The sequence below is a fragment of the Lonchura striata genome, chromosome 28 (assembly GCF_046129695.1).
Source record: "Lonchura striata isolate bLonStr1 chromosome 28, bLonStr1.mat, whole genome shotgun sequence".
Classification (NCBI taxonomy): Eukaryota; Metazoa; Chordata; class Aves; order Passeriformes; family Estrildidae; genus Lonchura; species Lonchura striata.
The window spans coordinates 3856055-3883644 of record NC_134630.1 but is presented as its reverse complement, the minus strand read 5'-3'; the positions used below and the strand labels follow the sequence as shown (position 1 = coordinate 3883644).

At 43.4% G+C, this 27590-nt stretch overlaps 4 protein-coding genes across 5 annotated transcripts in view; 1 reads left to right on the top strand and 3 right to left on the bottom strand.

The window, feature by feature from the left end:
• CPAMD8 (C3 and PZP like alpha-2-macroglobulin domain containing 8) overlaps positions 1 to 1274 on the bottom strand; it is a 50236-nt gene extending 48962 nt beyond the window's left edge. Inside the window, exons 1-2 of the mRNA XM_077788729.1 lie at positions 1270 to 1274; positions 432 to 583 (exon numbers count right to left, since the gene is read on the bottom strand). Coding sequence (XP_077644855.1) covers positions 432 to 583; positions 1270 to 1274 — 157 coding nt within the window. The remainder of the gene's footprint in view (positions 1 to 431; positions 584 to 1269) is intronic.
• MED26 (mediator complex subunit 26) overlaps positions 1 to 27590 on the bottom strand; it is a 205820-nt gene that overhangs the window by 121034 nt on the left and 57196 nt on the right. The window lies entirely within an intron of this gene.
• Positions 9721 to 16834, bottom strand: HAUS8 (HAUS augmin like complex subunit 8). The gene is made up of 10 exons (XM_021547019.3): positions 16666 to 16834; positions 16446 to 16540; positions 16092 to 16188; positions 15164 to 15277; positions 14598 to 14686; positions 13910 to 13981; positions 13279 to 13437; positions 12294 to 12435; positions 11125 to 11266; positions 9721 to 10406 (listed from the first exon to the last, which is right to left on the bottom strand). Exons 1-10 carry the CDS (start codon positions 16727 to 16729, stop codon positions 10286 to 10288), a joined length of 1095 nt encoding a protein of 364 aa, XP_021402694.1. The 5' UTR covers positions 16730 to 16834; the 3' UTR covers positions 9721 to 10285.
• Positions 17812 to 27590, top strand: part of MYO9B (myosin IXB) — a 43203-nt gene continuing 33424 nt past the window's right edge. For both annotated transcript variants that reach the window (XM_077788793.1, XM_077788792.1), the window contains exons 1-3: positions 17812 to 17871; positions 23113 to 23221; positions 25827 to 26719. In XM_077788793.1, the coding sequence (XP_077644919.1) occupies positions 25883 to 26719 (837 nt within the window). In that variant the 5' untranslated portion in view covers positions 17812 to 17871; positions 23113 to 23221; positions 25827 to 25882. The remainder of the gene's footprint in view (positions 17872 to 23112; positions 23222 to 25826; positions 26720 to 27590) is intronic.

Genomic DNA, 27590 nt, shown 5'->3' with positions numbered 1-27590 from the left:
AGCCAACTATACAAACATTATCACCTCTCTCAGCAACACCCAGTCCTGAAGATGGGGATTGTGTTCCCAGCACTCATTTTGGAAAGAAGAAATTGGTAATGTAGATTTTTAATTTTTCCTTAAAATAAACGTATTTTATTCCTTATATAGCCCCCCAGTGATGTATATTCAGGCATCAAAAAGACATATAATCACTATAAACTCTAGAATACCAGTTATTTTGGGTATCTGTATGTCTTGGTGTTCCAAAGTTATCAAAGTGTTTGAGATCAAAACCACATTAACACAATTAACTGAGAAGGTACAGCAGCAGCAAATCAATTAGTTTGATTCCATTATCACCTAAAGCAATTCTTTAGGAGATACCAAGGTGCTCTCACAGCACCTCAGCTCATAAATCAGTTGTCAAGCTCAGAACTGCAGGAGCTCACCCAGGACTGTGCCGTGGCTCCGTGACACCGTCTCTCCTTTGACCACCAGCTGGATTTGCACCGTGGTCTCCTTGACAGAGTTGAAGATGGTCACACTTATGGCTTCCTCCACCCCAGAGCGGAAAACAGAAGGTGCTGCAATCAAATAACCCCTGAGGAGCACAATTGGAAGTGGTCAGTCACAGCCACAAGAGTGTTACCTTCATTTGTGAGACACTTCTTGTGCAGCAAAAGGAAAAAAAACAATCCGTGATGTATTTGCCCCTGTAGGGTCACGTTTGTTGTCACCAACAGTCTAAGTGTGCATCTAATGTATAAATATAATCTCATGCATAATTATCTAAGCCTTTATCTAATGTATCTAATTGTATAAATGAACAAACAGAGCCTAAGTGGCTACAAATGGCTTGCAAATCCTTAGGATTTAAATAAAACCAGTAATATATCACTGTTTATTGCAACTATAATAATAAATTCATGTTCAAGTGAATAAATGAATAAAAACCCATTCATTTATCTATTATATGTAACAAACTAAATGTACAGTTAGCTAATCATAAAAGAGTTAAAGTTCATGAAGGAATAAGGAGGTACCAGAACCTTTCATAGAGCTTTATAGCCAATGCTTTCTTTGAAACAATTTAGACATTTTTTAATCAATCATATGGCTCCATTTTCATAGTTCAGCTTTATACAGAAGAAGGTGATTCAGAGGTGATTTTTGGAGCTTTCTAAATGTCAGCCTCAATGCATGTAACACACCTGACCTTGCAGTTTATACGGGAGCAGCCCAGAAACTGCAGCTACAAAACTGGGCTGGAATCCCCAGCTCTACTACCACATCCTTGTTCAAACAATTAGACCCTGCAAGTTTACAAAAGGCATTATTTTAGGAGGCACACAGAGAGCTTTAAAGCCACCCCAAACGACCTCCCATAGATGCTGCAATGTGAGAGTTTCTGAATGGAATCTGCACCACTCCTCTCTGCGTGGCACCGTGCCATGAACTTGTCAGCTAAAAGCATTGCAGGCTCTGAGCTCTTTGATGCACTGGGCTGGAAGCAACACATCTATATTCTCTTCATGACACACCTTTCTGGGGTTTTTTTTCCCCTACCCAAAAGGATTTTTTTTAAACACGAGGCAATTCCTCAGATGCCATTTCAAGCCAAATTTCTCAGCCCGTGCCGTTCTACAGTCCCATGAGTCAGGTTGCTTTAGCTCATGATTAATTATCACTTTGGGATGAGGATGATGGTGTTTTACAGCCCCCAAGTAATCTTTTATCAAATTCCAAGCCCATGTTCCTCTCTCAGCAGGCCTCATTGCCATGGAGATCCCATTACCCCCAAAGGAAGTTCAGAACTCTGTGGCATTTGAGTTAAATTGCACGGGGTACTTGCAGATTCAAAACCTTATGGCTGCCAGGTTTGAAAATTCATCAGAATGGTAATAAATAACAATAAAAAGTTGCTAGTGAGCCTGCAAATCCTTGGTAAGAGAGATAGCTGATTTAGCTGCAGAGGGAGAAAGAGTACCAGCTGCATCCAGGATGAAATGATCAGATTTAAACTGTCATAAGCCCAGCACTGCAGTACCATATGTGAAGCACATGTACTCACATTGTTCCGAATTGCTGAAACTCTTTCTGAAGTATCAGTCCCTTGATACAACTATTTAAATCACTTAATAAGTGGCATTTGAAAATTAAATATTGAACTTGGCAATCGAAGAGTTAACTTGACAGGGACTGGACAGATCCTTTAAGCACATTCAAGTAACAGTTCTGTCAGGTTACACCAAAACTTGGCAGGACGTGAAGTATTTTCTAGTAAGCAAGTGAGAATAAGTTCTCCATAGCACTCAGTTAATGGAGCTATTCACGATGCTGACGGGCTATAATAAGCCAGGGATAAAGAACTAAGCAAACCTTAATCAAAATTAACCTAAACATGCTAGAAAAGAGCTGAGGATTCGGTTTCTAATAGTCAGAGAACTTTCCCCGCACTTTCTCCCAGGCTGATCTTTCCCACAGAAAAAAAAAAATATCTTCACACGCTGCTCAGGAGCGCCCAGCGCTACCTTCAACCCCCGCCAGCACCGCAGCGGGCGGATTCCTTAAGTAACTGGTGGCAGATAAAAGCCCGGCTCTCCGGGGCAGCCGGCGGCAGGTATGGCACGGGAGCTCTCTCCTCCCGTCCCCTTTCCCCGCGCTCCGCACTTCGGCACCGCCGCGCTCCGTCCGCGACCCCTCCGGGCGCTCCGCGGGCTTTGTTCCGCGGCCGAGCAGAGCCGCTTCTCCCCCCGCCGCCCTGCCCGGGGATGCTGCCGGGGTCCCCGGTACTTACTGGCGCTGGCGGGGCTGGGCAGCGCTGCGGCTGCAGAGGGCGAGCAGCAGCAGCAGCAGCGCCCGGGCGCGGCGGGGCTCGCAGCCGGCCATGGTGCCGGGGAGCCCGGGCCACGGCGCTCAGCGCGGGCAGCAGGAGCCTTTTGTTCCCGGCGAGCGCAGCCCGAGGCTCCGCCGCCCCGCGCCCGGGCTCGGCTCCCCGGTGCCTCTGGCCGCCGCCCCCGCCGCGTCCCCGCCCCCGGGCCGCCCCCTCCTGGCCCCGGTGCCCGCTCGGCTCCGGCCCCGGCTCTTTGTCTGCGGCTCCCCGCCCGCTCCTGACAGCGCGCACCGGGGAGGGGGCGAGGGGAAGGGGCCGCGCCCCGCCCGGCCCAGGTGCGCTCAGCCCGGCCGCTCCGCGCCGCCGCCCGGCTCTGCTCGCCTTCCCCAGCAGCCTCGGGAGCGCTGCTGGAGCTCCTCGCCCCACCGATGGGAGAGCTGCGAAAGCCGAGGTCCGTACAACAGGACTGCACGGCAACCCCGGCACGTCCAGTCCCGGTAACTGAGCTCTGTGCGCTCAGGGACCACGGAGCGCTGCTCGCAACCCAAAACCCGGTGCCAGCACTGATGCTCCTCCGTCCTCCTCGCTCCCTAGGTCCTAATCTGTCCCTCTCCATCCCTCTGTCCCGCCGTTTCAGGGGCTTGGGACAGGAGAGGGAGCTCACTGCACCAGCCTGAGGAAGAGCTGCAGCCCAAGAGCAGAGGCTCACACAAACCGGGAAAAGCAAACCCCAGGCGACAGCAGGGAGCCGAGGTGACAGAACAAATGCCATCTCCCTCTACACAGAGGAATTATTCATCTGATCACAATGAATTATTCCTCTGATCCCTGCCAGAGAAAACCAGGCACACCGGGGCTTCAGAGGGGAATTCTTGCCCCAGCAATAAATTAAAACCCTCAGTGTAGGTGGTTTGGATGATATTTTCCCCAATACACCTGGCTTACATACACAAATAGTGCTTAGATTTTTATCTTGTGTGAAACTCTGGTGCTCATTTGATGTCTTCTCTTAAAAGTAAAGTCACTAACTCAGTAGCCTTTTGATAAATTCAAATTATCTTTAATAATAGGCAACACTGTGAGATGGGGCTACACTTTTCTACTTAAATCTATCCTAAACCACCACTGTCTCATTTTTCTGGAGAGGCAGAACAAACCTAGAAAAAGAACAAACACGTTTTGACAAATTAGACAAGATGAGACTCTGGAATGACAGGAGTCACTTCCCAAGGAAATTATGAGCTAGGAACTATGAGAAGGAACTTATTAGAAAGTAAATTAAAGTGGAATGGTTTAGGTTTTGTTTGGGGATTCTTTTTGAGACAAACTGAAACACGCAAAGAAAAAAATCTGGTAACTCCAAACTGTTTTCCAGTTTCTTCCTATTCTCAGCTACAAACACAACCCTGCCTACCTCAGTGTTTCCCTGTCTGCAGAGCAGCTGTACTGATCCAGCCTCTCCTCAGGGTGACACTTCAGGGGATGTTGGGATCCTCTGTTTAAAGATTAAAGGAGGCAAAATGAAAAAGGAGCACTTCTGCTGTTTCCATGGCATGGCAGAGATCAGGTATGTTTGGGCTGAAACAGCATCATGCTTTCAAAAATATTAATTCATTACTTACCTCTACACTCAATCCATATCTTTCTAGAGCAAACCATAAATGGCTCATTACAGACTTGTAATGAGTCAAGAGATCTATGGGGAACATACCAAAAAACCCACAAAATGCCACTAAACACCCAATCCTGCCAGCCACAGGAAAGAGCTTTGAAAAAGGTCTGGGTAAGGACTTTGAACAAGCAACATGATTCAGCAATGGACTGATGAACGCAGCAAAGTGCAGTTCTAAAATGCAGCTCCATCACCTTCAGAATAAGACACAAATGTGTATTTCTACATCTCAAAAAGCACAAATAGAAATCACCCTTATGTGGAATACAGCCCTTTTGAATTGCTCATTCTTTTAAAGGAGAGATTTCTCCTAAATTGAAGATTTTCCATTTGGTATGTACTGACTACAAGAAATCTCAGGCAATTACAGCCTCTGAAGATTGCAAACCATCTTCTAATTATGAAGGTATGTGCAATCCTGTAAATAAGGCTGGAATCAACTTGGTCTGAAAAAAAAAAAAAAAAAAAGAGGCTTTAGATATAATTTCAAACTATTTACTTACTGAAATGGAATTTTCTGTGCTTGCCAAAATGAATCCCATTCAGTGTGATGCAACAGGTGTTGGAATTCCAGCAGCCGCCTGCAACCCACATCTGGTAATGGTTAGGAGTTAAAAGGAAGTTCTGTAAGAACTGCTCATGTATAAAAACTATTCATCAGTCAGATCTATGGGCCATATTCACCCACCCGCTTGCACTGTGCATAGCTCAGATTTTTATTTCGTTTACAGAAAACGTAATTCTGCTCCTCATAAAGTCTTAGGAATCTCAGGCACTTGAGAGCATGTGGGGGATTGGTGTTGGCCATGCTGGTGGCAGAAAGGTGAGGGAGGGACAGAGGTTTAGGGAACAAGGTGTGAATGCATCTGTATTGGTTCTGACTGGATCTAATGCACACCCTGATCACTTCTCATCATTACTCTGCAGGAGAAGGAATCCTCCCCTATGTCCCAAATACCTCATTAAAAAACCTGTGCAATGTGAAAATTATCAGACAGGGATTTGTCAAGCAAAAAATAATAATTTCCAAGTACTGCCACTCACAGCTGGGAATCCTTCTGCTTTTTCCCCTCACTTCAATTGCCAGGTTGAACTCGGTAAGACAACTCACAGGAAACAAGTGGTTGGTCCATGCCATCCACAATTAGCCATTGCTAACTGCCTCAGCATGAGTGGTGTCACTAACTTGTCACTCAGATGATCAGATCCAAAGGTATAAAAGGTAATTCTCACTTGTTTAAAGATTTTAATACAAGTGAATTGTGCATAAAAGATACTATACTAAATTCAAGGCTATTAATCATTGAGTTTTGTGCTAAGTCCTGTACACACTAGATTTCAGTAGAAGGTGGGTGAAAAATAAAAAAGTCATCAATTTTCAGAAACATTTCTCCCCTTTTCCCAATGGAAAAACATTCATCTCAGTCAGAGGCCAGACAAGAGCCAGACAAGAACAAGAACAAGGCCTTAGTTAATTTTTACAGCATTATATTCATGGTAAAAAAGCCACACCTATTCTTTAACTCTGAGTTTTGTTCTCCCTTTGTGTTTCTGTGACGGCCAAACAGAGATAGCAAAAGCAGAAACTGATAACTGCAAAGTAAGTGTCCTAGGCTTTGCCACACTCCTGCAGCTCACCAGCACTGAGGAAAATGTTTTAACAGAGACTACATCAGTCCAGACAGTGTGACAGAAACCAGACTGATCCTGCTCCCCAGGAATACAAACATCTCTAGAAGAAATTATAAGGATAGGATAATTAAAGAGCACTTTTCAACTAAGACTGTCATCTAAGTAGCATATAACAGGATAATGATATTGAGAACATCATTATTAAATAATTCTGTCAAAAATGGTTATTATTCACCTACAGAACAGGAGAGTCTGATCTTTCACAATAAAATAACATTTTAATTCCTGACAAAGTGAATGAAATATTACTAGGAAATCATTCAAATGGAGGATTTTGAATTATTTAGAAGTAAGAGCACTATGCTTATCAGAAGGGGCTGTCATTCAGATGTTTAGTCAGAAATAATTTCCCAATTCTCTTCTTAGCTCCTACAGTACCGGTGAAATACAATTTGTGTACAGTGAGATTGAACAGTAGAGCCACATCCCATATGCAAGAGATATTAAACAAAGGAATTAAGTTTTTATATCATACATGCCATCTCCAAACACACATTGTCTATATAAATGAAAAAATTAGATATCTCAAGGGGCAATCATGACATAGAAAATTTAAGATCTTCAATTAGCAGAAACTCAGATTTTGCATAAACATTACCACAGAAATATTTTAAAAGAAACTGATCAGAGGCATTTGAGCCCACTCTGCAAACCTCGTGCTTGCTGTACAGACCACACACAAATGCAGCGGAAGAAACAACCTAAAATAATTTCTGTGAGTTGAGCAGGAATGCTCACATAATCACTGGAAATGCTCTTAATTGGTGTGGCTCAGTGGTGCATTTCAGAGCTGTTAGATCTTCTGCCGCCCTGGAACTCTTTTCATGTCCTGGCAATCCCAGCCCAGCCAGCAGTTTGTTTATCATATTCACTATGAATTTCCGGATCTCCAACAAAGTGGTATTTACTCCGAGGCAGGGAAGACTGCAGTAATCCAATAAGTTCTCATTAGCCTAAAATGCAAAAACATCTGCTGGGGTCATGAGCTGCTTTGCTGTTGATGAGCAGAGGCTCAGCTCCCTTTGCTGAACAAAGAGTTGAGGATTTGGGGTGTGGGGAGGGGACAAGCGAACCTCGGGGATTTCCAGAGCTGCAGCTCCACCCCAGAGCGCCCTGGGCAGGAGGGATCCTGCCTTACCTTGACCCCAGAACCCCCATTGCAGGGAGCACAGGAATTACAGAAAAAAAATGCCTTGACTCAGCCCTCCCGAGCTGGTGGTCAGGGTTGGCACTGAGGAGAATGTGACCACAGCTCCCCCAGACACAGCAGCACCCAGGCAGGGCAAGCTGCAGGGTAAACACAGCCTAAAAGCTTTGCCAATCTCTTCTTAAACAACCAAGAGTTTTGCAAGGGACAAATACTTCCATTTCTGAGATCCCCCTTCCTCCCAGGCTCTCACCCACCTGGCTCAATTCGCAACTGCTTCCAGTTTTTGGAGGAAGAAAAAAAATAACCTTTCCCCCAAAAAAGCACCTTAACACATAGGAATGTTAACAACTGGTCAAGAAGAACTTCTGATCTAAAAGATGAATAAATAGGTAATAGGTACTACATAAGTTCAGACAAAACAAAACTAAATCTACATTGGTATAAGTTACAGTAGGAAGAACATTACTAACTCCACTGGGGAAAAAAAGACACACAACCCAAATAAAAAGAGCCCTTAATTTGTTTAGGATTCCAACCGATTTGGAGCATGTGACACTGTCAGAAAATAAGTGGAAAATACAAAATAAGTGGTGTCACATCTGTTTAGCTCCTGCTCCAGTGATTCTGCAGTTCTTTGTTGTTGTTTGTACAGTGTTAAATGACAGCAGCCAATTCTGTGGCTATTTCAAGGTGGAGGAGCCTTAAACACTTCTGCAAAGAGCCAAAACAGGACCACTTAGAACATTTATGGAAATCAAGAAGAAAAAGCCTCAGCTCAATCTAGTTTAAAACCCTTTCCTGGAGAGGCCAAGCTGCTTTAGCCAACACTTGTTGTACCATTTGTACAAAGAATTACACAAGTGTTCAGTTTAAAGAATGACCAGAATGCTGAAATTAATGCCTCTGATTCTTCTGAAACAATGAGTGCACATCCCCGGGCACAGAATTGTTGTGTAGCAGAGTTTGGCTTCAGCCCCAGGACTCCCCTTTGCCTCGTGGGAGGATAACGAGTGCAGCGAGTGCCGCCTGCAGCAGCGGGGCTGAACTACTGCCCCCGCAAGATTTACAGCCTTTAATTGTGCTCACAGCAAGCACCTCCCCGGGGGGAGAACCAGCAACATTCCACTGCTTTTCAGAGGGAAAATCTGCATTGCTGGCTGTTGCTTAAGTAACGTTTGGGTGTAGGTATACACATCCAATAGTATCTTAAGGGTAGAAAGTCGCTTGACTGCAAAGGATGGGTTTAATTTAAAAGTATTTCTTAAAAGAAAAATACTTTTTCAGACCATCAGTGAGGCGTATCATTAATGAATCCTAGGAAAGACATTCTGATATGCCTGTGAAGAGACATTATTATCAAGACACTACAATAATGATTTCAATTTCATCCCTCCCCTCTCTTATTTAAGACGACCCTTCCCAACTTTCAGTCTCAGAATTGACAAACGGATGATAAAGAGGTTAAAGGTGTGAGGACACACAGCTCAGCAATAATCCAAACCAGTTTCATCATGTTGGAGCCCTTCTACCTACATCTCCATCCACCAGAACTAACCAGCCCAGTTACAGCCAAGCTGACTTTGCTGGGCAAAGTTCCCCATCCAGTGGCCAAATTCATGGATGCAGCTCATGCTCCTGCCCCAGAGCTTGATGCAGCTGCACTCGTCCACACTGCTGATGTGCTGGATTGCAGCCACACAGGTGAACTGCCAGGTGCAGATCATGTGAGGAAAAACAAGTAACAGATGGATATCCTGAAGTAACACTTGTTCACAGAAAAGCTACTGTTAAAAAAATTACACCGAGATTGTATGCAAGGAGGGTCTGAATAATTTGTTTTATGGGTGTAGCACATCTACTGATCCAGTTACTCAATTTACTCCTCAGTTTTAATTAAAGGAGACAAGAATCTAGTTAGACCTTTAGTAGTGCCAGGAAGAAAGCCTTAACAGTACCTGAAGGAGTGCAAGGATAATACTCCAAGTATCCTAGGAGTAGGACAAAAAGCCTTATAGACACAGCTTAAGTGAGAAATGTGAAAAATCATCACAGAATGAGGTTCCACAGGTTAAAAAATACAGGTTACAGCACATCTTCCAGAGCGAAACACATTCCACATAGAGAAAAGGAAAGGATGTTGAAGAAACATGCCAGATGTGGCTTGTATGTTCCTAGCACAGCACATGCATTCAGTGAACAGGTTTGTGGTTTCTTTCCCCAGTCCCAATCCTTTGCCATCAGCACTTGGGGTGCTCATGGCTCAGCACTGGCACCGCTTGGTGTGTACAAGTGCATCACTGGACTGTGCAGTATTAGCCCTAAGTAATGCCAGATGGAAACAAAAGCTGCTGTAGGAGATCAGTGAACATACTCAAACTTGAAGGCTACTGATAGAGTCGTGGAGAATAGTCTTTATTATTAAAAATAATAAAATCCTTGAAGAGGAGTCAGATCTATACAAAAGCATTTGTATTTTCAATAATTTATTTACAATGCAATTAGGCAAAAAAAAAGAAGCGAGAAGTTAACAAAACTTCTCATTTGTTAAAAGTAACCAGGCTCCTTCCAAGCAAGTGCTTTATACCCACCCAGCACATCCAGAAATAAGGGACAAATCACAGTTCCTGCAGAAGTTGTTCAGTGAGCAACCAATGCTCAGGCTGTAATTAGCACACAGGTCAGATTTGCCAGGAATAGCACTTTTTATCATTTACCTTTCAGTACTGTCAGGGTAGAAACGGATGGAAAACCTGTTGCAGAAATCCCCATTAAAAGCGAGCAGCGATGTCTCCCAGTGGGACAGCCTGCAGGACAATTATTCCATTCCTGTATCAGCCAGCTGCTGCTGGCTCCACTGAAAAACTGGGCAAGTTGTATGTCCAAACCAGAAATAAAAGGATAAGAAGTCTGCTGGCTTTGAGTTAGTACCTACCCAGTAGTAAAACAATACAGAAACTCAGTTGAAATACCAGCGTTTTACATCATCTACTCCATGATTCTCTTCACACACATATTGGTTATGCAGAGAAACTTCTTTACTGGCTTCAAACGACAGGTTCTGCACATCTGTGAAGCTCCTGGAACACATGAAGCTAAATCAGTGATTCTGAAGGACAATAACTCTGCTTTAGCCCAAAGACTACATGCCTGGACATGTGCATTTTCTCCTACTACGGCCCCACCAGAAGAAAACTAATGTAAAATGTGAATTTTCTTCTAAAAAGCAAGAACTAGGAGGAGAGATGGGGCAGTCTGCAGGAGGGGAGAGATGAGCGACTTAATGGTCTACTAATCTTCACAGATTTTAACTCTGATCTCTTCTGGGGCAATGAAGGAAAGGAAGGACATTAGTCATGCTTTACCTCTTCTTCATCCTCCGAGAGGAGAAAACCCTCCTCTGTGCTCCTTGTGCCTTCTCAAGGATGACACGTTTGCAGGGTTGTTATTTAAGACACTTTGCAGCTCACTCTTCTGTCTCCTGGGTTTCTCCACTCCTACATACCTAAACTTACCAAGTCTGTTCTTGCTCAGTGAAACTCTCAGCTGAAGTGTCAGAGAATGGCACACTGAGGTGGTTCACCTGGAGTACAAACCCAACCCCACACATCCTACTGTGACTGCAGGCAGGCCAGGGACAGAAATACAAATGAGTGCTACAAAGAGAATTACACTTAGTGCTACCAAACCCTCAGTTAACCCTCCTCCAGCCTGAGATCTGGATATATTCTGGCAAGGGCTATAGATTTTCCTCCAAATATTTAGTCAACAAGCCTTTCCATCTAATTATTGTGATACCTTTGAAGCTCTTTACTCAGTTGCTGAGACACTTCTTGAAGCTCTTTCAGTGCACCAAGTGCTTTTGCACTGTCCTCTGAGTGGTTTGGCATAACTTCTGTCAGAAGCTCCTGTGTGATCATTAATTGCTTTCCCAGTTCATCTGGAAGATAAGAAGTTAAAGGTATTATTAAAAATGAGAGTGCCACCAGTTAATACAAGATATCAACACCTGGAGTAACCCAGAGATAGGTGAACTAGATTACAAAAAAAATATTGCTCAGCTTTCACAAAAACACTGTGAAACTTTGAAAGCCAAATTATTTTTCACTGTTGTGACCAGCAGCAGGCTATTAAAATTGCTCATTAAGCTCTCTTTTGGAACATGTCAAAGATTTTTAAGAGAAATGTATGAGGAAAAAACAAGTTTTAGACACCCAGAATTCCCTGGCCAGTTTCATGTATTGCTGTTGGCATGCACCCCCTCCATGAAATTTATTCAGTCATTTCCTTCAATATTCAAAATGCAGAAATAAAAAAATGCACCTATTCCTTTCTAGTCTTCTCACAAGAATTCTAAGTTCTTCAATAAATGTTTTGCATTTGTCTTAAAGTGCAAGATTAGTGTAAATTATTTAAGAATCTTGTTTTCTTGCAGACCAGCAGTTCAAAAAGGTAATCTTTTGTCCAGACTTCAATACAAAATGCATGTACTGATTTATTAAATATTCTCTGATTCAAGACAGCACACAATGATATTTAAGCTCCAGTTCTGCAAGAAACATGTGCAAGTCTGCCCAGGTGACCCTGTCCCTCAAACACAGAAACAAGAAAGATCAGAGCATTCTTACAACTTGTTTACACAGCAGGAAAAACAAAGGGGGAGGAATTCCATGAATACAGTTAAAATACTTAGAAACCTACTAAAGAAGGTACATAAAGTCTGAGCTAACTTAAAAAGTTAATTTCGTCTCTGCTGCAAGATAAAAAAACTGTGTAGTTAAGTGGTTAAACAGAGATAAGAATTACACACAGCACAACATGTGATAATTGCTGCAGCCCAGTGTCTACAGCCTCTAAGAGCACACAAAATTCCTCCAGTGGCAGATGCAGCAGTACCAACATGAGAAGCTTTTTTAGCATAAACTCACTATAAATTAAAGCTAATTTGATAAATCAAATTTTCATACCAAGGTAGGTTTGCTTATCTCCTTCTATGTGAATGTTCTTTATGGGCAATTCGTGTCTTGTAGCATCCAGGGAAGCTGCAAAGCTTTTGTACTGCTCTTTAAAATTTTCACAGACAGCAATGAGGGGAGACAGCACCTCTATCTGAAAGAGACACACTGAATAACACTTCTCCAAAAGCACATCTTCTGTAATTACACACCTGGCTCACTACAAAAAAAAAACACATTATGATGAAATTAAATACCACTCTGAAATGCTTATTGACAGAGGAATTCACAAAGTCTGTGGTACAATGATCCTGTCAAACTGTTTACGTTTTCCTCTTACTATGGTCCTCAGTGCCAATTCCCTTGTTTCTGTAGCTCAGAGATATTGGCAACACAGCCAGCAAAGGGTTTGAAATCAGATCCTTTGACTGTAATTAACAAGCATGTTCTCCAAAAGCCTTGTTTAATTTTTGCAATGCATATTTGTTTAAAAGCAAAGAGATTCAATTTTGAGAATTCATTTTTCAAACATTAATTATTCACTACAAGCCTGTCTTCTTAAAATTAGGCCAGAACTACTTGTGGCTAACACACACAAACAAAGCAAATAAACAACAGAAGATGTTCACTTCTCTCTAAGGGCTGGCATCTCAGCTCTAACCATAACTGGAGCTGCCCAAGTGTGGGATGTTCTGTGGTTTTGGGTACTTTCACCTCCTGGCATCATCCAGACCCTGCCCTGGCAGCCACTGCAATCTCTGTCCTTGCCCAAGAGCTCCAGCTTCTCCTTCCTGCCTGTCCACCGGGGCAACTCAACAGTGACAAAGGCACCTGCTCAGGTGCTGCAGGCCTCAACAGGAAGGATGGATTTGTTTCTTTTGAGATACATAAAACTGTGCCCCTGCAGGCCACAGAAACAGAGAAATCTCCCCTGGATAAAGGATTACTTCATAAATGAGTTTGTGTAAATATCAGAGAAACATTAATTAAATCTTACCTGTTTCTCTAATGTTTCATTGAGCTTCTGCTCTCTCTCCTTGAGCAGAATTTCACGTTTCAGTTCCCAGAGCTTCTCCTGTTCTTTCCGCTTTTCTTCACACAACATTAGCAAGTTTTCTTCTGCTTTTCCCTCCATCTTGGCAACCTTTTTTTCTGTCTATTACATCCCAAAAATATTCACAATTAAAGCAATGCTACATCTGAGCAACTAACATATTCTGAATAAAGAAATGCAAGTCTCAGACCAGACCAAAGAGTTTCAATTAATGAAGAGGAGACTGACACAGTAAGCACAGAAAATCAGAGTTAAAGACCCTCTCAAGACTCTGCTTCTTTTTGTAAAGGAAAATTCACACACAGAGCACTAAAGGAATAAAGTCACTGCCACAACCTTCAGCTCCAGACAGACTCACAGTTTTCCCAAAACTTCTGCATCCCCCTAATTCCTAAGAACCAGCACTAGCTTAATGAACTGGCATTGAATCCACTGTAAGAGCTGTCATAGCATGTCTTAGGGTTTTACAAATGATATACAATCACAAAAATGTAACTTTTATAGGTCAGGAAGCATTTAAGAAATTAAACAATATGAAGTTCTATCTGATACACCAAATACTTGACCAACTCACCTTTAGTCTTAGGAAAGTTAAAAGTAGTGTCTCAGATTCCAGCTCTTCTATCAGATCACAAGAATCAGTTTCCTTCAGAAGAGAAAGGAATATTTTACATCAAGTTTGGTATTTAAACAATTGTTTTTTCAGTGGTCAAATTAATTAACAATAGTCCAATTCATGCCTGGAACCATCACTGCACCAACAGGCAGCTCAATGAAAGAAGTTTGTTTTTTAAACACTAACATTAATTAAATACATCTCTTTGTTCCACAACCTTTTATAATATTTTCAGCAGATTTTCATATTTCTGGTAGAGAATTTGTAGTTCCAGTGCTACACTGAATGAGATCCCCAAATAAGGCACTTCATATTATATTGAATCAGTTTGTTCTCAGAATAAAAATGCCAGGAAATACTTAAAGATAATGTGATATAATTAAAGAGTATGGGCAGGAATGCAAGAAGAATCCACCTAAGGAGATGCAACAATTGGAACAGATTCTTTACAAGTAATGGAAGGAAAGCTCTGATCAGCGTCCAGGTATCTGATCAACACACCAAACACTGCCAGCAGTACAACTGACTTCTGCAAGGAGGCTTTACATCCTCCCAGGACCTCAAGTTGTAATTCAGATTAAAGATAAACAGAAAAAATCTTCATTTCAAAATAAATATCCTTACCAATGTAAGTGGTAAGACTCACATTATCAGTATTTCCATTTATTTGCTTCGTCTCTGAATCTTCTTCTGAAGTAGATTCTGAATAAGAACTCTTCTTGGGGTCACTTCTATCTGTATCACAACAACAAAGTTAGTGTGCTCTTCTGTGGAGGTCTATAGGGTGAGTCAATAGACCACCAGGTTCTTTAAAGGCAGAGATAATTTCAAAATTATTATGTGTACCAGTGAGAAAGATCTGTGCTGTGTTTCTGGCTCTGATATGCTCATGAGCAGATATGGATCATGTGAGCATTTAGCTTTAAGTGACAAACAAATGTGATCCACTTTTCAGAAGGGCTGACACCCACCTGTTATAGGAACAAAGACTCCAGAGTACTTTAATTTTTTTACTTTAAACAAAAACAGAGCACCCAAAAGATATTAGAAATCAAGAAGTTAATTTAAACTCCAAAGGTCTTAGTACCTCTGCTTAAAATCCTTTTGTGAATATGCAAGAATACAACAATTTCTTATCCCCAAGTTTCAGCACATACATTAAAAAAAAAGAACAAAAAAAACCTCAGAAATTGTGTATGAATGGAAATTTACCATTAATATCAGAAATATCAAGGTCTGGTAGCTTCATTTTCCCTTCATCTAATAGAGTAGACTGCAAGTCACCCTTCTCAAAACCACCCTGATTCAGCGAGCTGAGGTCAACACCTGTAGAAAGAAGCTGTTAGCAGACTAGAAGAATTAGAACTAGAAGCATTAGGTTCAGCACAAATTCACAGTTCCAGGTGTAGAGGCCCAGGGAAGCTGATCTGGTTACATCCCCCCCCACACTCTACTATGACCTGAGAAATGCTCTTTAGGCCTCAGCCTTGATGAACTGCACCTGGACAAGCCCCTCCTGAGCTGATCAGAAACACTCTCTCTTCCCAGCAATGTCTAATGAGCACCTGTTTTCTAATGAACTGCCTTAAAAACTTATTTTTCTTGAACCTCCAAAGAAAGTTACCAAATGGAATTGTGGCCAGAATGGAAAAAGCCCACTCTCTGTTGACCCCTCTGAGGTCCCAATTCACTGAAAACAAGGGAATAATTTGTCTCAATAACTGGATATCTGTGGAGACAACCAAGGACTATCAGTAATACCAGACAGGAACCATTGCTACTAACAAAAAAAAAAAAAAAAAAAAAAAAAAAAAAAAAAAAAAAGATGGTTTTAAATAGAGATTTTCAGTCACTCACATTTGGTTTAACAGAAAGATGAAATAAAAAAAGCAGAGTAATGGTGAGGGTATAGGAAAAGAACTGTTCAAAACCTTGTGCAGAAGGCAGGAAAGACTCAATCACTCAATTCCACAGCCAGGACCTAATTTATCTTAATCCCACATCAAGTTTCTTAATTTCCTTTGCATACAAATAACTGCCAGTGATGCAAGTAACACAAAATATCAATATCTTAGAGTTGTGAAGAGTTTCACTGACTGGAAATACAAAAGAATAGCTTTTAAACACTGGGAAAACTTACTAGCAGAAATTTCATGTTTCTGAGAGACAACTGATCTTGCTTTAGTACTAGAACATGGCAGAGAACCACTTGATGAAGAGGAACTTGATGAAATATCCTGAAAATAAAGAAAACAGCTAAGACAGAGCACAAACAGCAATATCCTACCTTCAACTTAAATGCTGACAATACACAACTAAATCCCAGGGCACCTCGCTGCTTTGCAAGTCACCCGAGTACAGTTCCAAGCTCGCACCTGGCAACACACCATCACTCCCTCATAACCCCAGCAGAGATGGTTTTCCCCTGGTTTTTGGGGTTTTTTTTGTATTTTTTTTTTGTCTCGCTACCACACGTCCAAGCCGCCCCTCACACCTTTTCTGCCTTTCGCTGAGCGACGCCTGAGCTCGACACCTTCTTGCTGTGTTTCTTATTGAACTGCAGGTAGCGAGACGGCACGACCCTGCCTCCTGAAAGAGAGCAAAGAGAGCTCAGCCGGGCCCACCGCGAGGCTTCCCGCCTCAGGTCGGCTCCCCCCTCAGCCGGGCCGGGCTCCCGCCTCAGCCAGCGCGGCTCCGCCCTCACCCCACGCTACCTTTCCGCTTAGCTTTCAGCGTTTGTCCGGGCGCCGCCGCCGCGCCGCTGCCCTCCGAGGACATGGTGCGAGGCAGCGGCGGGCGGTGAGGGCGCGGGCAGGGGTCGCTGCCCTCAGCCGCGAGCCGCCCCGGCCGCCATCCCGCTTGAACCACCGCGCAGGCGCGCTGAGGAGCGCTGAGGGGACGGCAGCGCGCCCCCTGGCGGCGCGGAGGAATGGAACGAGCCCTAGACCCGCCGGGGGCTGCGCTGCTTTTAAAGAAAGAGGTATTTATTTAAATCGCTTTAAGTAATGCGATAAAGGAGGGTCTGGCTACTCCTGCAGCACGGCTGGACCTAAAAGTGCGCCTTGCCTCAGGCCTTCGGTGGGAGGTAGCTTTAGCTGGTGAAGTCTGTTCTCTACTGGAGAGAAACCAGCAGAGGCCACAAAGATGATGAGTCTGGAGCATCTCTGTGTTGAGGAGACTGTGGGAGCTGAGCCTGGTTAGTCCAGAGAAGAAAGGGCTGAGAGAGGATTCCCTCAATCCTATATAAATATAAAAATATCTCCAAGAGGTATCCAGAGGATGGTGCCACTGCTCACTGATGCCCAGTGACAGGACAAGGAGTAATGGGTATAAACTGAAATACAACACAAATCTCTCAACGTGAGGAAGAACTTCTTTACGCTGAGGGTGGCCGAGGACTGGAACAGCTGCTCAGGGAGGCTGCGGAGTCTCCCTCTCTGGGGGGACGCGTTCCTGTGTCATCTGCTCCAGGCGACCCTGGGTGATCTCCAGATGTCCCTTCCAACCCAAACAATCCTGTGATGCTGTGAACCACTGCGCCGCAGTGCTCTGACACATCCACCACCAGGCACACCACAACCCCCGCAGCGGCGGGCGGGGACGCTCCCGGCCCAGCAGAACTCTGGGTTTCTTTGCTTTTGACAAGAATCCACCCCCGCTGCCTCAGACAGTCATACAGACAGACAGACAGCACCAACACCCGCCGCGGTGCGGGGGCGAGAGGCGGGCTCGGGGCTCGAACCCGTGTCCTCCCGCCGCACCCCCGGCACTCTCCCGGGCCGCGCTGCCGCGAGGCCGCGCATGCGCAGGGCGAGCGCGGCGCTGAATGGGCGCGCCCCGGCCCCCCCACCCGGAAGTGGCGCGCGCGGGGGCCTGTGGCGGCGGCGGGGCCGGGCGGCCGCGCTTCGACACCGGCGCAGGTAACGGGCCCCGCGCTCCTCGTTCCCCTGCTCCTCACCCCTCCCGCTCCTTCGCTACGGGCTACCCAGCCCTCTGCTGGCCGTGCCTCGCAGCCACCGGGTCTCGCACAGAACGCTGTGGGCGGCCGGGGTAGCTCTGAGGGGGTGTCGGCTTTGAGGGGATCTGTGAGGGTCGGTGCCCCAGTGCAGGTGTGAGGGAGGTGGGAGGGTCGGCTCTGAGGGGATCTGTGAAGGAGGTGGGAGGGTCGGCTCTGAGGGGATCTGTGAGGGAGGTGGGAGGGTCGGCTCTGTCTGGCGGTCAGCTCCAGGCTGCGGCAGCCGCCCTCAGGAGCCCGGGGCCGGAGCGGTTCCCCGGGACGCCCTGAGGAGCTCGGGGGTGCTCGGGGCCGGGGGCCGTGCCCGGCTCCGGGGCTGTGCTGAGTGACTTTGTGCCAGCTGTGCCCGAGGAGCTGGCGGTGCCCAGGGGAAGGGAAGTGTGTGACTCCCGGCTGTGCCTCCCGTCTCTCGGGCAGAGCCTGCCCGCTGAGCGGGGCACGGTGTCGCTTCCAGCTCCTGGTTTTTTCCGTCCCCTGCTTGTGATTTTTCAGCTACACAGTGTTCTGTGATGTCTCCGACTCTCGGTATGAACAGCCTGTAATCTTTCACACAGATATCGCACGATCTTTCAAAAAATTCGATAAAACTCTCACGGTTCTATGGTTTCTTTGTGTTATTTTTGAGCAACTCTTGACAGTTGGTGCTGCTGCTGTGCTGGGATCGTGTTTTATCGTGATGACTGTCATTGCCCAATTGAATCCTCTTGCTGTGTGGATGTCGATAGTGCTCTGTCTTTTTGGCAAGCTCAGTTTTGCAATCTCTGGGAAGTAAAACTTTTGCAAGCTAGGAACATACTTTGTTACATGTTTCTAGACTAAAAGTATCAGACTACTATCCTGACTCATGACAATTCTGGCCATCGGTCTGATACAGGTATGTGTGATCCTGGTGGAAGATGAATTCCCAGTATCATTTTAGCTTTGTTTTGTGTTACTCTGTAAGCATTTTGGCAAAGTTCTTGCCCAGCTTTATTTGCAATTCGCGTTTGTGAAAAGCGAGAAGCACTTTGGATGCAAACGAGTTCACCATTCTTTGATTTCACCTTCTGGAAAAGGGTGGCAGTGGAGCAAAGGGCTGGAGATGATCTCAAGCTGCTGGTAGATGCAATTAGCCTTTCAAAGATGTCATCAGCATCCTCCCACGGTGCTCCAAGAGGTGGATTGGTATCGGTGCATCTGCCAGGCTGTTTGCAAATAAGTTTGTCATGGGTAATTAGGAGCTCTTTGATTTCAGGCCTGTTAGCTGGAATCCAGGGCTGAAGAACTTGCCCTAAAGTAACAGCGTGGGGTAACCTTGCATTCCAGTTTAGGATGTTGGTGTCACGCCCACAAGTTTTAGTGAGCCCTGGGTGTCTTTAACTCAGGATCTTGTCAGGAACAAATCCATTTAATGTAGGGGAAGCAGCTTGGGGAGCATTTAATGCATATGTATATTAGCTCCAAGATCCATCGTGGCTTTTTGTAGAAAATCTTTCATCCTGGGGGTCTTTTTGTCTTTGCACTGCTATGGGGTTTTCTGCCTGCCCTACATCTGAAGTCCAGTAACATTGTGCTTTTCAGGATGATGCATCTGGGGCTAGTTCCTCAATCTTTAATCCTTAATTATTCACATGAAACTTGGGAGTTACTGCAGTAATGCAAAGTGTTTTGTGTAATTGGACAGTTTGGGGCTTTTTTTTTTTTTTCTTTTTTTGTCACTGTGCTTGAACATTTGTCTCAACAAAAAGCTTTTTCACAAGTTGAATGTTGCAGCTCTGCAGTGACAGCTGCTTGCACAAACTGTCCATTCCCAGTGGGAGGATTCCCAGCTCTGGGCTTTTCTGTGCAACCCAAAACGCCCGTGGAACTGAATAATTTAGGAAGAGTAAATGCAGCTGATGAAAGATTTAAACAAGGTTCACCTAGAAAGGAATGCTCTGTGCAGACAGTTTCTGACCCATAGTGATTCAAACATTAGACCTTTTGAATAATCCTGTACATGAATAACATGTTTGACTCACATGTACACTGAGACTAAATATGGCCTTTTCCTCAGCTACACGGTCAAAGGGCAGGATTTGCATATCCTAGGCTTTTAAAAGGGAAGAATTCCTAAAAAATGCAACAGTATGGCTATCTCAGTGGTCAAGGAAAAGAGTGAAATACTCTGATTCAGCAAAATGTTTTGGCTCAGTGTTTTTTTGTGAATTTGAAGGCTGAAGGTGTTTATCACATTTCTAAGAAACAAGGCTTGTTTATGCTAATATCAAGGAGAAGTAAAGCCTGAGATGCTGATAAGGGTTTATTTTTCTAATAGGAAGGATAGGAATGTCTTTATTTCCCAAAATGAAAATTCAAATGTTTTGTCTGTAGAATATTGTGTTTTCTTGGTGTATCAAGTGACTTAAGCGTGGCTTGTGGAGTTGCTTTTATCAAGGCTTTATTGTGTTGTGTGTCTCTAATTACCAAATGAAACTCAATGCAGATTCCAGAAAAATCTGCCCTTTCTATAAAGACCATTGATACTAAAGAATAAAAGTGTTTTTAAAGCTATTTTTGACATGTGTACATTCTGTTCACACAGAAGTTCAGCCTAAAGTTTCTTCAAAAAATTTCTCATCAGTGTAAATGCAACATTAGAACAGTGAAACTTTTATTTCCTTTGTTGACAGCTGTAGTGCTGTTAAGGAAAAAAATTAAGAAAACTACAAAAGGTGATAGAATGACCCCCAAAGTTCTTTTGGCTTGCATTCTTTACCTCTGAGTCTTTCAGTTGTTTTGCCTTGATTCCTCAGCTGGGCCATATTTTCTGAATCATAGTCTTGTGTGCATTTGTAACTGTGTGACATCACAGTTTTATAAGCTAATAATATCGAAGATCCCTGTAAAGCCAGATAAGATGTCTGTGTTTTGAGGTGAGATTGTGCATTTGAGTCATTCAGAGGAAGTGGAAGCTGCATCAGGGCTGGTTTAGGGTGGGGATTGGGATCAGGCTGCCAGGAGCAGGTAACCGAGAAGGAACTGCTTGTAACAAAAGTGATTTCTTTGACTTTTTCCTGTGTTACACTGCATTGCAGCCCAGCTTCTCCTTTGTCAGACACTCTGGGGCAGTAACTTCCCCGTAGGGTGGATTGCAAAGAGTAGTAACAAATGTGTTGTAATTTTTGTGTGGTCCATTCAGAACTCCTCCTTTTGGAGCAGAAAATCCAAGAGCTTTTAAAGAAAAGCAAGGATCTAAAGTTGTTTAGTCCAGCTGAATTTTTTATAACCAAGGAAAACATTGAAGTGTGACTAGAACCTGAAGTGATTTTCAAGTAATCTACAAATGCCTGGAATACTGAAAAAAAAATAAAATAAATTATGCACAATTAACAGTGCCTGTCCTTATGACATGAGGTAGGACAAGGTTCTTTACCTTACCTGTTAATTGCACAGTTAATTTTAAAGCGTCTCTGTAGCCTGATTTGCTGGAAATTCCTTGCTTTGGAAATCAAGGTTGGTAATTGCTGAATATTTTTGAAATTGCTAAATGTTTTCAATTTGACCAGACAGATTGGTCTCTTTTGGGGGTGGCCACTGGCAGTTCTGGTGTTTAAGAATATCAGGGACCAAGTACCTGTGGTTCATTTCCACTTTTGGTGAGCAATGGGAAAAGCTGGAATCTTCCCCTTTGAGGAATGCAGCAGTGGAAATGCAACGTGAAAATGTGATGAACTGAAATGTTATACAGTTCATCCTCAACAATTTTGCTGTAATGGTAGTTTTCCCTTTTTAGCTTCACCATGATTCATTGACTAAATATGTGGCTTCAAATTGTAGCCTTATTTAAACTAAAGAGAAACCCTGCACTGATTGAGGCAAAACTCTCTGCTGGAGTTCCACTCTGTTATCAAGTAGACACTGTTGGCTTTAATGCGTATTAAAAATTAATTGGTTTAATGTAGTCTAGAAAACCCTTACCAAATACCATCAAAATTACCATCTAGAATTGGAATGTTTTGGTTTTGTTACTAAAATTGTCTGAGCAAAAAGTAAAGTTACAGATTTTTTTCCTCTTCAGTATATTGAGGAAGGATTTCTTATAAGAAAAGGTATTGAAAGAACTTGAGGTAACTGCAGAATTTCCACCTCCAGAGAGAACCCAGCAGTGGTGGCCTGCAGGGTTTGCCCACTGACATGTATGGTTTCAGTATTACCTTCTTTCTTGAATTTTTCTTTTTACTTCCACTATTCTCTCCACCTGAATTCAGGCTTGTGCTTCCATGATGAGCCAAATCACACTGAATAAATATTTCAGTTGCTTAAAATTGTCTAAATAATTTGAGATCACAAAATGAGAAGGAATCATTGCAATCATCTCTTCAGACTGCTCTTGACATAAACAAGAGGGTGGTATCTAATTTAACTCTTCTCATTAATTTGGTTACTGGGGACTGGCTGATTTTCTAAAAAGAGGTTTGGCAAGCAGGCCTCATTGGTGTCAGTTAAGTTTTTGCAGTGCAGTTTAACCTTCTGCTGATGCTTTTGGCTTATGTTTGCCTGAGGTTGTTGAGCTGTGAGTTCCAGCCTGTGCCCTGTGTTGTTGCTTTATCCTCTAGCCTGGTGATTGTTCCCAACTGCAGGTCCTGTGCAAGGACTGCCCCTGATAACAGTGTCCTCTGTGTGCTCCTCACAGACAAAGCTTGCAGAGTGTTTGGCTGTAAGGGGGGAGTTTTTTAACAAATTTAGGTTTGTTCTTGTTGTTGGTGCCCTTAGCCCCTTAATTGAAATTTGGATTTATTGTAGATGCTATGTTGGTCATGTATCTTCTGAGTAAAAGCGTGATATGGCTGCCTAACAAAATATTAATTTATGTTTATCTGGAGATTGCATTCACTGTCATGCTTGTGGTGCTATGGTAGAATACCATGTTCAAATAATTCCTTGCTATGCTTTCAAACCTATTTCAGGATAGCTCCCCTTCCATCCCTCTGATATAGATTGGTTCTTGGATGAAGTTTTATATATCTGTAAACTCAGCAAAACTTTGTTAAGCAGTTGTTTTCTTGCTCCTATATTACTGAACTATATAACAATATAATTGATTTAACTTCTTGCTCACTTGCTGCCTTCTCAATCTCTCTATGATATGTTCTTTATCAGTAACTTTTTTTTTTTTTTTTTTTAGAACCATCATGAAAATGTTTACTTTGATGCCAGGAACCCAAATTCACTAGGTGCTCATCCTCCAATTGCTTGAAGATACCTGTCCTTAGTTGAATACTGGGACTCGTTAGGTAACCAATTTGTAATCTGTCTAGTGAATCTGTCTGGGTTTATGTTCTAATTTGTAGCTTGAAAAATTGTTTAGTGGGAAGCCAGAGGTCTGTCTCTTTCAGAGCAGTATTGTCATCAAATACATTTGATACCCTTTCTAAGAAAATCACAAGTAATAGGAGACCAGCAGGTTTTCCTCAAACCTCTGACATATCTGGACATTTTCAGACAGAAAAACTGAGTTTTCCAGTTGTACACGCTTAAGTAGTGTGGCTCTAATGGCTCAGGTTTGTCACTACTGGTTCTAATGGCCTTGGGTTTGTCACTTGTAGAGAAGTGGCATCAGCACTCTGATTTACCCTTTGGGAAGTGTGAGCTAGGATCTTGAGCAATGTCCCAAATTTTGGTGGCTGACATAGGACAAGGTTAGGAAATGTGTGTTAGTAAAGTCACAGGTCAGCGCTGAGGTTCAGCTCTTCTGTGTTGGCAAAAAGCTGGTGCAACATTTTTTAGAGAGCTTCTTTTGGCCAAAATGCTTACTGAGGGGACTTCCTCTAACTCAGCAGACTGTGTGTCTGAAACTAATTGCTTGGGGGGTGAAAAAAGGAAGTCTGCAAAAGGCTGTGTCCCTCAAACTGGCTGAGTAGCTGCAGAGGAAAATGGTTGCTGTTCTGTTTTTCTGCCTGTGCTCAGGTGGGTCTTCCCCATGAGCAGCAGTCTGCTGCACATTTTACTTCGTGTCAAGGTTTGAGCTTTTATATATTAAGAGTGCTTAACTCTTGCTTAATTACTTCAAAGGTGCTTCAGACTTCTTTACTGGTCAGTGGTAATTACAGGAAATGGAGAGGGCATTTGGAGCTCACTGCTGCAGCCTTTTGTATGGCCTGGTTCTTGGAACCAGCCCTCCTTAATGAACAGAGAATAACATTTAATTGGGAAAAACATTTTTGGGTGGATCATACAGTTTGATCAGAGATGTATTGTGGTTTGTCTTGCCATCTGTGGCTTATTCAGCCTTCCTTTTGATGAGTAGCCACTACAGATGATCCAGCGTGTGTGGCAGTGTCTGCTGTAAGCTGTCTGCACAGTCCCTGGAAGCACAGCTCCCTCCTCAGAGGCTGTTCATAAGCCACAGCTATGTAACGTGTTTTGGGAAGTGATTCATTACTTGCGTTGGAAGTGGCAGCTAAAAGCCTCCCAACTCTACTGATTTTAATTTGAAATGATTACTCTCTGTGGCCTTGTGCAAGTTCCTGTGCAGTTCTTTAGTGGCAAAAAGTAACTTCTTTGGCATTTCTCTGCCTCTTTCCTCTTTTTTTTTCAAATGTATTTGGCATGTCAGTGTATAATTAGAACACTTTGTTCTTGAAGCAAAAATTGAACTGCTATTCTCAGTGTGAAGTTTTACAGACTGCTAAAACAAAGGGGTACTTCATTATCCTTCTCCTTTAGTATCCTTGATAAGCAAAGGAACTGTGGAGCTAAAGCAGCATGGGCAAATTTAGTCCTGGCAACCTAGGGGCACCAAACTGCAGATGAGAGGAAAATCACTGGTGAAGGCACAGATGGTAGCAGAGTCTAGAGACTTTTAACTTGGCAGTGAGGAAGAGGTGGCTTCTGAGGTTGTTGATAGGCTGGAGTTACATGTCTGGCCTGCACCAAGGCTGAAGGGAGGAAAAAGCCATCCTGATGAATGATTTTTGGAGATGTGTGAATGAGGCTCCTGAACCCAGTGAGGAAGGAGTTGATGGCACAAAGGCTTGCGAATGAAGTGGGTTATTTAGGATCTTGTTTACTGCTGAAAAGTAGTTGCAATAAGACTTAACTTTACTTTGTTGCCTAAAATGGAAGATAAAAGTCATGTTCAGCCCCTCTGTAGCAAGGGTGTGGTTCACTCAAGTGGAGTGAGCAGTCTCTTGGCTGTGTAAATGACCTGTGTTGAGAAGATCCCTGTGGTGTGTTAGAGGGAGCTGACACTGTCTGCTCCAGGCAGCCGGGGGCTCTGCTTCCTGAAAGCTCAGTGGGGTAGGTGCTGTACCTGTCTCGTACTTCTCATGGAAAGAGCTCAGTTAGGGAAAATAAGGGGAAAAAAAAGCGGGTCTCAGTGTCAGAACCATTTTCCTCTCTGTGTCTCTGCCATAGCTCATGGCTGCTCTAAACCATCACTGCTGAATTAAGAAGTGATCAAATACTGTTTCTGCCTCAAGCTGCTGGTGCAGCTTTAAGGAAGAGTTTCTGTGGGGGAGTGGATAAATGTTTATGTGGATCAGGTCAAGGAGAGTATCTGGGCTAAAACTGAGAAACAAGGAAGTTTTAGTTTAGACATTGATCCTGCTTTGTTTTGCACTGGCTGTATGAATTCTTGAGTGCCATGACAGGGAGGAAGGAGTGGCATGGGAACAGAAGGAACAGTGAAAGGAATTCTGGGTGCTGTGGCAGCTTTCCATTCTATAGGATATCCCAAACAGGCTGTTAGAAGTACTATCACTGATAGTAAGTTATTAAAGAACAAATGCACTATATAATAACTGTATTCTCATCCTGCAGAAAATAACACCTTGCCCTAATACCTGTTGTACACACTTCTTAACACCTGATTTTTTTCATTTTTCTTTTTTTTTTCAGACAATGGGCACTGCATATTAAGCAGGGTGGAAGACTGAAGCCCATCTGGGGACAGAATGAGTTTAAAAGATGCTGACAGTGCAGTTTGCCAGGCAAAGGCAGCCTATAATCTTCATATTTACCCCCAGCTCTCAACTGAAAGTGCTCCCTGCTGCAAAGTGACAGCAACCAAGGACAGTACATCATCAGATGTCATCAAGGATGTGATTAACATCTTAAACTTGGATGTCTCCAAACATTATGTGCTTGTGGAGGTGAAAGAATCAGGTGGAGAAGAATGGGTACTTGACATAAATGATTCTCCTGTGCACAGGGTTTTGCTTTGGCCTCGTCGCGCTCAGGATGAGCACCCGCAGAAGGATGGGTACTACTTCCTGCTGCAGGAAAGGAACACTGATGGCACCATCAAGTACGTGCAAATGCAGCTGCTCTCCAAGGAGACAGATGCCCGGCGCTTGGTGGAGAGGGGTTTTCTGCCCTGGCACCATGAGGACTTTGATGACCTTTGCAATCTGCCCAACCTGACGGAGAAAACGCTCCTGGAGAATCTCAAGTGCCGCTTCCTGAAGCACAGAATCTACACTTACGCAGGAAGTATCCTGATTGCAATTAACCCCTTCAAGTTCCTTCCCATTTATAACCCCAAGTATGTCAAGATGTATGAGAACCATCAGCTTGGGAAGCTGGAGCCTCATATTTTTGCCATTGCTGATGTGGCCTATCACACAATGCTTAAAAAACATGTTAATCAGTGCATCGTTATATCAGGTGAAAGTGGGTCTGGGAAAACCCAAAGCACAAACTTCTTAATTCACTGCCTCACGGCACTGAGCCAGAAAGGGTACGCCAGTGGTGTGGAGAGAACCATTCTGGGAGCTGGACCAGTGCTGGAGGTAAATTCATGCTCAAGTTGCCTTCTGTGCAAACTGTTTTTTAAAAACTTCAAATAACTGCTGCTGAATGCTACTTCTGAGTTACCTACTTGGTTTAGGCTTCAAATGTCACTGGTTTAGGCTTATCACTTGGTGTAGGTTTAAATGTCACTGGGCTGCAGTGGTGCTTGGCAGTGTTATCCAATTGCTTCTATTTGATTTTCCTCATTATGTTCAGTTGACTTCCTGTTGCTTGTAATTTGTATATGACTTAACTTTGCACCACTAAACACCAATCATCTGGGGCAGAGGTTACCTGTGTTTTCCATCTGAAAGTTTTGATGGCATTTGAATCAAATCATAAGCAAATTTTTCATACGTATTGTTCCACTGAAACATCAACTGCTTGGTGTGATTCTGCCTTTATGTGTGAGCTCACTTTTTGCTGAACGCACTTTTTGAGAGGGTTATTTCTACAGCTGTTTATGGAAGAGAGCCACATTTTTAGTTGGGGAGAAAGTTGGAGTCTGTTTTGGCTTTTAATTATTACAGCATTTCCAACAGAAAGCAAAATTAAACATGTGAGAAGGAGAGGATACAGCTGTCCCTGTATTAGGTAATGTCAGGATAAACTTAAACTGATCTTTAGGCCTTTTACTCTCTTAGAGGAATAACTCCAGAAAAGTGGATGGATGTAATGCTCACCCATAGCAAAATCTTCAACAGCAAAGAGCTTCAACACCATAATTGTAATTTTTAGGTTTCGTTTCAAATGTAGTAACTCCTTCAGAAAAAAAAAGTTTAAAAGGTCTTCTGTAAAGAATGAGGAATTATACGCAAGTTCTTTTTTGTGTTGCTTTCAGCTGCTTGAAAGAAGAAGTAAAATTGAGAC